Below are 9,929 nucleotides of genomic sequence, written 5' to 3' on the forward strand. Positions count from 1 at the left end.
TAGTACACCTAACAATTATAACTTCTCTCATGAAAAGGAAGTCTTTATTACAACTCTTATGTTTTGTTTACTTATGATTGCCCACAGAAGGAGATGTCTTGATATTTGGGAAATTAATCGTGTTGTATGTATGTGTATGTGTATGTATATATATATATATATATATATATATATATATATATATATATATATATATATTGAGCAAAGCAATGTAGGGATTCTTCAAACATCATTGATGCTAATCTGAAGTTTTTTTGGAATTGCTATCAGCTTTCTCTTTGAGAGGAACTGGCTGCAGCTGACAAGCATACGCTTCCCATCAGTGTTTGTAGCTTGTCTTACAGTTTCTTTAACAACAGTGTATCCCACTGCTGATTTAAATTTGAGAATGTCTGTCGGGGTCGAATCCAGAATACATCCTCATCCAAAAACATTCACCTTTAATCTAAGCGGCTTCGCAGAATTCAGGGAGTGACTGGACTCCCCGTGGGGGTTTACTCCTAACTAATGACATGGGAAGTTTGTGTGGGACCATTTGGACTTTCCTTGAAAAAAAAAAAAAAAACTCACAAATTTAGTAGCTTGTAGTAGTGGCTTCCTTTTTTTAGACTCATCAATATTATTGAATTTGATTAAAGAATCTCGAGAGCTGACAGATGAGTACAGACAGATCAGGACTTGTCTTTCTGTGATCTCTTTTTCTTTTTTCGAAACAAAGAGGATCTTTAAGCTTTAATAAGGCCTTCAAACTGTTGGCACACATCACTGTGAGAGCGAAACATGCATAGTCATAAACCGCAACAGTAAAATAAACAACAAAATACAGATCTGCACTTGTAGAAGAGGGATGAGAATGTCAGGATCACTGGCACATTCGTAAACAAAATTTATTAAACTGATCATCATACAATAAATGCCTCTCTGGTGTTTTCATTAGTTCAGATGTGCTGACACAGACATGACCCTGTCCCCAAAGTGGACCTGAGTTGAGATTTGGGAGGTTGCCTGGGGGTGTGTGTGTGTGTGTGTGTTCGGTGCTTAGCCTTCTCTAGGGAACAGAGATATTTCTCTGGTTTTCCCAGGCTGGGACAAACATCTTATGTTTTCAAATTTTTCACTTTTAAATCAACATTTTCTCCATCAGTAAAAGTGAAATATAAAGGAATACTGGCTCTAATATCAGATGGTGAGATCAAACTTGACTATATTTCTTAGAACTGAAAATGATTTTATGAAAAGTCAATTTTAGACATTTCAAATTGGCCCTATGTGTGTTTTTGTATATGTAAGAAAATCACAATGATGCTGTTTAAGTAGGACTGTCCTAATATAAAATATGACCAGCTGTAATCTCAATAAATGGGGATCTATAATTATTTCTGGAAGACCTAATTTGCATCAGGGAAACAGAAATACACCAGCAGTGTTATAGTGAGATGACGTCTCTTTATGATGATGTCTCATTTTTGGAAATGGACCACAAAGATGAGTTACATAAGAGTCAGTGGTATATATGTTTTTCAGACAACATTGCAACCACTTCTCTCACTGGGAAATGGCATGACAGTTCACATTTATGTTGATAAAATATGACCTCAACGTGTCTCTGTCATTTGTTGATATAGAATGATCTGAGATTAAACTGAGTAGAGATTTACATTAACATTGAGTTATTTATTTATTTATTTTTATGCCAGAAGATTAGCAAAAGCGTATTCATATCTTCAAATGTATCAGCTCATTTTTGTTCTTGTGTAGTTCAGGGAGCTCTAACAAAAAGGATTTTTTACAGTAACACAACATTTTTATTATTTTTTATTACTGTTTTACGCTTACTGTTTTTACTGATTTCGTCTCTCATGACTCTGCTGTTTTATCCTGTAAACGCTGTTTTGAAAAAGTGCTATAAAAATAAAGTATTTTATTTGAGTTCTTGTGCATTTGTATATTGACGCATCCATCCACAAGCTTCTTAGAAGCGGGCCACGTCAAAAGCCTGCATGCTAGTACACCATGAGTACTGACTGAACATCAGCAAGTACTGTAGTTGTGGTTGGTTGTTTTTTTTAAGGTTTATTCCAGCGTGACTTTCAACTCTTTGCCTCTAGTTTGAAAAGATTTGACCTCACCTAAAACATTTGAGTAATTAGTGAAAGAGCCACAGCAGACATAACCCTGAGCTGAGATTATTGTTCTGTTTGCACCCTTGGGTGTTTACAATTCTTCTTGCTGCTGCCAGCCATCCTGCTTCAACAGTTGAATGTTGGGTGTGCTGGGACTTTATCAATGTGCCAAAGCCACATCAAGTGTAAACACTGCCCTGACTGGTTAGCCATTTTGTTATGGAAGTAAGGCAGCTTCTGCCCTGAGGGGAAAAAAGTACAATCTAAAGTATTGCTATTAACAAGCAGTAGTGGAGCCCTATTAAAAATAGCCCTGTGTACAAAGACAAACATGATAAAAGCACTGTATAAATAGTCATAACCATGTATAGACATGAGTCCAAGTAAGTATATTATGGGAATAAGGCAGAGGAACTTTTAAATAAACAGGTTTGACAGACAATTCATCTTGTAATTAATGTGCTTGAAAACCTGAAGTGTAGTTTCAGATTTGGTCAAATGTATCTAGAATAATAACCACGTGTTGTGTCAGTGCAACTCTACAAGGAAACGCTGCCTGAGGAGATTTGGCACTAAAATCCATTAAAGTTAAACATTTCTTTTTTTACTTGTTAACAGAACAGAACTTTTTTTATTCCCAGAGTTGCTTTAGATTTGTCTTTAATGGACTTTACTTTTTCCCTCCAACTTGCCAGCCAAGCAAAGAACCAACATCAATGTTTTTTTCTTAGTCTTTTCTTTTCTCCTCTGATTTCAAAATTAGAAAATAAAATATACATGCAAACAAAGCAAATGACAATGAGAGCATGATTTATTTTGAATTAGTCCCTGATTGTAAAAGATTGTAAACAAGTGTTGGAGTAAAAACTAACTTTATCCTAATTAAGCTTTATTGAAAGACAAAGAATACACAAAACGAGCTAACAAAAGCAACAACAAATAGATTAGATTACACTCATCAACAGGTACAGTGCAGAGTTTATTTCATTTTGTTTCTTCAATGATATTTGTTAAATTCCTATAATGATAAATTATAATATGAATAATATGAAGTATTTTCAAGAATGTTCATATATGTATATATGTATATATATATATGTATATATGTATATATACGTATATATGTATATATACTCAACAAAAATATAAACGCAACACTTTTGTTTTTGCTCCCATTTGTCATGAGATGGACTCAAAGATCTAAAATTCATTCCAGATACACAATATTACCATTTCTCTCAAACATTGTTCATAAATCTGTCTAAATGTGTGATAGTGAGCACTTTTGCTTTGCTGAGACAATCCATCCCACCTCACAGGTGTGCCACATCAAGATGCTCATCAGACACCATGATTAGTGCATAGGTGTACCTTAGACTGTCCACAATAAAAGGCCACCCTGAAATGTGCAGTTTTTGCTTTATTGAGGGTCTGGGGACTCAGAACCAGTCAGTATCTGGTGTGACCACCATTTGCCTCATGCAGTGCAACACATCTTCTTCGCATAGAGTTTATCAGATTGTCAATTGTGGCCTGTGGAATGTTGGTCCACTCCTCTTCAATGGCTGTGCGAAGTTGCTGGATATTAGTGGGAACTGGTACGCGCTGTCGTATACGCCGGTCAAGCACATCCCAAACATGCTCAATGGGTGACATGTCCGGTGAGTATGCTGGCCATGCAAGAACTGGGACATTTTCAGCTTCCAAGAATTGTGTACAGATCCTTGCAACATGGGGCCGTGCATTATCTTGCTGAAACATGAGGTGATGTTCATGGATGTATGGCACAACAATGGGCCTCAGGATCTCATCACGGTATCTCTGTGCATTCAAAATGCCATCAATAAAATGCACCTGTGTTCTTCGTCCATAACAGATGCCTGCCCATACCATAACCCCACCACCACCATGGGCCACTCGATCCACAACATTGACATCAGCAAAGCGCTCACCCACACGACGCCACACACGCTGTCTGCTATCTGCCCTGAACAATGTAAACCGAGATTCATCCGTGAAGAGAACACCTCTCCAACGTGCCAGACGCCATCGAATGTGAGCATTTGCCCACTCAAGTCTGTTACGGCGACGATCTGGAGTCAGGTTAAGACCCCGATGAGGACGACGAGCATGCAGTTGAGCTTCCCTGAGACGGTTTCTGACAGTTTGTGCAGAAATTCTTTGGTTATGCAAACCAATTGTTTCAGCAGCTGTCTGAGTAGCTGGTCTCAGACGATCTTGGAGGTGAACCTGCTGGATGTGGAGGTCCTGGGCTGGTGTGGTTACACGTGGTCTGCGGTTGTGAGGCCGGTTGGATGTACAGCCATATTCTCTGAAACGCCTTTGGAGACGGCTTATGGTGGAGAAATGAACATTCAATGCCCGAGCAACAGATCTGGTTGACATTCCTGCTGTCAGCATGCCAATTGCACGCTCCCTCAATGCTTGCGCCATCTGTGGCATTTTGCTGTGAGACAAAACTGCACATTTCAGAGTGGCCTTTTATTGTGGGCAGTATAAGGTACACCTGTGCACTAATCATGGTGTCTGATGAGCATCTTGATGTGGCACACCTGTGAGGTGGGATGGATTATCTCAGCAAAGCAAAAGTGCTCACTATCACACATTTAGACAGATTTGTGAACAATGTTTGAGAGAAATGGTAATATTGTGTATCTGGAATGAATTTTAGATCTTTGAGTCCATCTCATGACAAATGGGAGCAAAAACAAAAGTGTTGCGTTTATATTTTTGTTGAGTGTATGTGTGTGTGTATATATATATATATATATATATACATATACATATATGTATGTATATATATGAGAAAAGTGCACACAGAATCACGTAATGACACATGGTCGACTTTTTCTTCCTCCTTGTTCTAGAGAAGAAAAAACCCCACTGAGGTCACAGGAAGTGGTACCTCTGTAATCTAGCAGAGGTACTGACACAATTTCAGTCAAACCACACAGGATGCTACGTTTTTTCCTCTACACACGCACTCTTACATCCCTCTTTGAGACATTTTGTTTACAGACTACCACAACAGAATGCATAACTCACACTTTATTTAATGACAAGACCACCAACATTAGAATGGTTAAACTTGCAAACCTTATCAGCTGCAGCTGTTTTGGTGAACACAAGCTGATTATTGCACATCTTCCCTGTGGGGAAAATAGTTGAGTAGTTAAAAAAGAATTTCTTGGTTATCAAAGCCGATAGTTGCAAAAGTAAGACTGAAGATAATACAGTGTTACTGAACTAAGGTTCAAAGGCAATAATCACAGGCTGGATCTTCTATGTTAGTAATCCGTTTTTACATCAATATTTTGTAATTATTTGTTTTGTTAATGCACAGAGCCAACATGTTTCCGAACACTTCTTAGATGCGACCTGCAGGTTTACGCCAACATGTGTCAAAGTGACCTGCACTGATCTGGTTTCAACCAACATACAGGCTTGCGTTTTGCTGATGTCAGTGAGAGGTGACGCTTGTGGTTATAGATTTACGTAGCCGGAGTTGTAAACAACTCTTTTCCCGCTGCATATATTTTGCTGCACTGTGTGTCAGCCAGACAGCTCAGTATTTAAATGAGGCGCAGAGGAGGAGTTGCCTTCAGTGGCCCCACGAAGTAACTTCCCTGTCAGTTGAGAAAATGACAACAAGGTGAAGTCAAGGCTGCCAGTCTCGGGGCATCGCTTGTAGATTGATACTACCACATTTAACCTATTCACTTCGTGGATTTTTTTGTGTCTTAATCAAGAATTAGGCGGATTGTGATGATACATTTCTGTGCGTAAAAGGGACATTTTTGGAAACTATGGATTGGATTGTTGTTGGAGAGTCCAGAGAACGCACATTAATGGAAACTGACACAACTTCGGAAGTGAAAGAGGAACCTATTCTTGGTGTGAATTAATAAAAAAAATAAAAAATAAACAGAATTTCCTGCAGATATGAACAACACGGCGTCCACAGGGGGTAAGCCACCCACCATCCCGGCGATCATGTTCATTTTCGGGGTGGTGGGGAATGTAATTGCTATTGTTGTTCTACGGATCTCACGGAAGGAACAAAAGGAGACTACATTTTACACGCTTGTGTGTGGCCTGGCGGTGACAGACCTTCTAGGAACCCTGCTGGCCAGCCCCGTCACCATCGCCACCTACATGAAGGGCGCGTGGCCAGGCGGGGATCCGCTGTGCCAGTACTCCGGTTTCATCCTGCTCTTCTTCTTCTTGGTCCAGCTCAACATTGTATTTGCGATGTCGGTGGAGAGATTTTTGGCGATTAATCATGCGTATTTCTACAACGAGTACGTCAACCAAAAACTCGCTGCACTTACTCTTTTGGGCATTTACATATCCAACATGGTGTTCTGCGCGATGCCCAGCATGGGGATAGGACAGGTGAAGACGCAGAACCCTGGGACCTGGTGCTTCATAGACTGGAAGAACAATAACACAACAGTGGAGACTTTTAATCTGATGTATGCAGGTGTGAATTCAGTCATTGTACTTGCTACAGTCATATGCAATGTAATGGTGTGCGGGGCTCTGATCCTGATGCACAAGCGCTTCCTCCGGCGCACGTCTTTGGGCACAGACCAAAGGCGCATATCGGAGCTCAGGCGCAGGCGGAGCTTTGGACGTTTAGCTGCTGCAGAGATCCAGATGGTCATCCTGCTTATTGCTACCTCCGCCGTGGTTCTCATCTGCTCCATACCTTTAGTGGTGAGTATTGGAAAATACATTGAGTCAAGTTTTAAGCCGGTAATGTTCACGCGTACAAGTTGTTAATACGAAAGAATAGCGCGTTTTTTAAGTAAACAAAATGAATCAAATAAAACCATAGTGAGATTGTGCATCAATGTCACAACAAATCAAAATTCTCCTAATTACAAAAACAAATGTGCAGGGGGGGCAGAAAAAAAAACATGTCACTTGAACTTTGTGTTCCAGTTTCTAGGGTTTGTGGTCAGATGACGCATTTCTCTTGGGCACATGCTAGATGGTGAACACTCCCTGTACATAATTTGCATACAATCAGAGTAAGCATATGTGTTGTGAGAATAAATCTGTTTACACACCTGTTTTTTTTAAATGTCCCTGAAAGTTGATCATATTTCTCTCAGTTTAAGTTCAACCTGTGAAAACAGAGACCGTGAGATTTGCCCATGTGTCATGCAGACTTTTCTGTATATTGTGAAACTCTGTGACCAAAAAAGGATAACTCTTAAATGAGTTGCCCATGTGAACCCTACTGTTTTCTTGCAATGAGCCGACAGGGAATCAAATGATTCTTGCATGGAAATCTTTAACTGTGGGTGCATGGAAATAAAATCCTGAGTCTTCAATCTGCGTAAAAATTAAGTTCAGCTGAAGTCAATATGAGGCTTTAGCTACCATAGTTTCAAATATTTTTGCCTATTTTGTGCAAATCCTTTCCCAATAACTTCAGTTAATGTTTGGACTTCATTTTTGCAAGAGCTGTAGAATTGATCCCCACACAGAAACGGACAGCACGAGGACAATTGCTCATATACAAAATGCATTATTTTAAGACTGATTTTAAAAATGTTAAACTCTTGCTGAACCACGTCTTTAGATGACAAATGTCAAACTCTATTTGTGACTGGCTTTGTGAAGAGGCTGTTGATTAGACTATGGGGAAGCCCAATGGCCAAAGGCTCTCTTATGATGAATGACGATGAAAAACAGGACTGTTTTTTTCTGGCTTTTAGCCATTTCTACACGGCTGTGGTTGCACAGGAGTTACATAGAGCCAAGCCCCTTTTTAAGACTGGATAATAAACATTATCCTTCCCTTGTAAAATGAATGTAGACATGTTTGTGCTTGTAAAAAAAAAAACACTTTCTGGAATTGTCTCTACATTTGAAAATGTTGTTCCATGCTCCTCGATGTGACAGCCGAGCTACCTGGGCATCATTGTTCCTAAATGTGTCTGTTTTTATCTTACAGTTGAGGATCTTTGTGAATCAGTTGTACAGAGACCAGAAAGAAGAGCCATTCGGGTTGAATAAAGACCTGCTGGCTATCCGCATGGCCTCTGTCAACCCCATCTTGGACCCTTGGATCTACATCCTGCTCAGAAAGACAGTTTTCCTCACGCTGATGGAAAAAATCAAGTGTCTGTTCTGCAAAATGGGAGGACGGGGTCGGAGGAATGGAGGGCAGTTCCGCTGTACCTCCTCAATCGTCTCCAGGGATTCTCCATCCTTGGTTTCACGTGAAATGCAGGAAATAGTGAACACATCACAGACTCTCCTGTACCCGTCCGAAGGAAACACCTCCGCGGGTCTGGGGTCCTTTCAAGCGAGCGAAAGAGACGCACAGACATTACAGGGCACCCAGAAGGTTGAAGAACCTCAGATGGGGCTTTTGCAGCAGAGTGAAAAGGGGGAAACAAAACCAGGAAGGACACTTAAAGAGCTTCCAGTGTGCAACAAGGACGCAGCTTTGCATGTGACCTTTACAGACGAGACTGCAAACACACTGGAGAAATGCATTTAACGGTTTGCATTTTCTCGCAAAGCATTTTTCACTGTAAGGACAGTTTCTGTGGACAAATAGGAACTATTGATTACACTGCAAAGACACGAGACTAAAGGACAAGCGTCTAAAGAGGGAAAACTTATCCTTTAAAGTTGTGGTTATCTATTGGACTGCTCACCATAACTGTTTTCAATGTGTTACTCCTCCACAATCACTAACCACAAAAAACACATCTGTAAAATATCTCACAATCACAACTTTAAAAACAATACAAAACAACATGATGTTGTAGATGAGCCTTTTTTTCTTGCACTTTTTGAATTCTAAAGCCACTGCTAGATTGTCCGCAATGTTTCTTTTGTAGCATTTTGACAACCGCACATCTACTGTAAAGAATTCATCTTAAAATGTGAAGCATGATGTTAATTTATTCTAATATCTTCTCTGTGAGAAAGTCCAAAGCGTGTGGAGCCATTTTCAATTGGTACAAGATGCATATGTTTATAGTGTTCTCTTTTATTTCTTCGTTTGTTGTTGGTACAAAGAAACATTTGTAACTAATTAGGTCATACTGGTTGACAGAGCAGCTCTGACATCAAAGCTAGGACCATGCCATTCCTTGCATTTCAAAATAAGAGGCAGCTAAACTTTGGGGTTTTCACAATACAGAGACTTGAGGATGAGCGTGAGATATCTCTGAGTATTGTGTTGACATGAAAGTGTTCATGTAATCTTTTCCGGCCATTACTTGTTAAGTATGAATCCAACAACTTATTCTACATTCCTCCTATGTAATCAGAATATATAGTGCAGTTAAACAGGTGAATTACAACTATGGCTACAGTATAAACTTTTATTAAAGATTTCCTTTTTTCTTCTGGAAGATTTCTGCTATAATGATTGACATGGCATTATGCAATACAGTGTATTTTTCTTTGCTGTAGCAACAACTGGTGTTACATTAATGAAACCATCTGTGCACTTCTGTGATTATTGTTGTACCAAATTCATGAGAAAACTAAGAAAATTAAAGTTGGTGGAAATCCATATAAATGTGGAACCTTGTGTCATTATTTTTGCAATATTCAAACGGTTGAATGTACACGATGGAGTTTTGGTAGAGAAATGTGCAGGTTGGAGAAGTGTACAGATTCTGTGGTACGTTCATAAGTTTATACACAAACTGCCCTGATAGGAAATTTAGGTCCATGGGAAACTGTTACGTTACGAGAAAAGTTCTGGTGAGGGGCCCACAACAGTGAAATCATAACTCTTCTTGTTCC

The 9,929-nt window shown here is 39.5% G+C and overlaps 1 protein-coding gene across 1 annotated transcript; it reads left to right on the plus strand.

Annotated features, from left to right (window-relative positions):
• Positions 1 to 5,593: 5,593 nt before the first annotated feature.
• Positions 5,594 to 9,706, plus strand: ptger4b (prostaglandin E receptor 4 (subtype EP4) b). Its single transcript, XM_079364360.1, has 2 exons — positions 5,594 to 6,863; positions 8,113 to 9,706. The coding sequence occupies exons 1-2, from the start codon at positions 6,087 to 6,089 to the stop codon at positions 8,662 to 8,664; spliced, it is 1,329 nt and encodes a 442-aa protein (XP_079220486.1). The 5' UTR covers positions 5,594 to 6,086; the 3' UTR covers positions 8,665 to 9,706.
• Positions 9,707 to 9,929: the final 223 nt, after the last annotated feature.

Source organism: Symphodus melops (assembly GCF_947650265.1).
Source record: "Symphodus melops genome assembly, chromosome: 16".
NCBI classification, from domain to species: domain Eukaryota; kingdom Metazoa; phylum Chordata; class Actinopteri; order Labriformes; family Labridae; genus Symphodus; species Symphodus melops.

Coding starts and splice junctions, on each gene's coding strand:
- ptger4b (XM_079364360.1), top strand. CDS start 6,087: ATGAACAACACGGCGTCCACAGGGGGTAAGCCACCCACCATCCCGGCG. Junction 6,864..8,112: donor TCTGCTCCATACCTTTAGTG/GTGAGTATTGGA, acceptor TTTATCTTACAG/TTGAGGATCTTTGTGAATCA.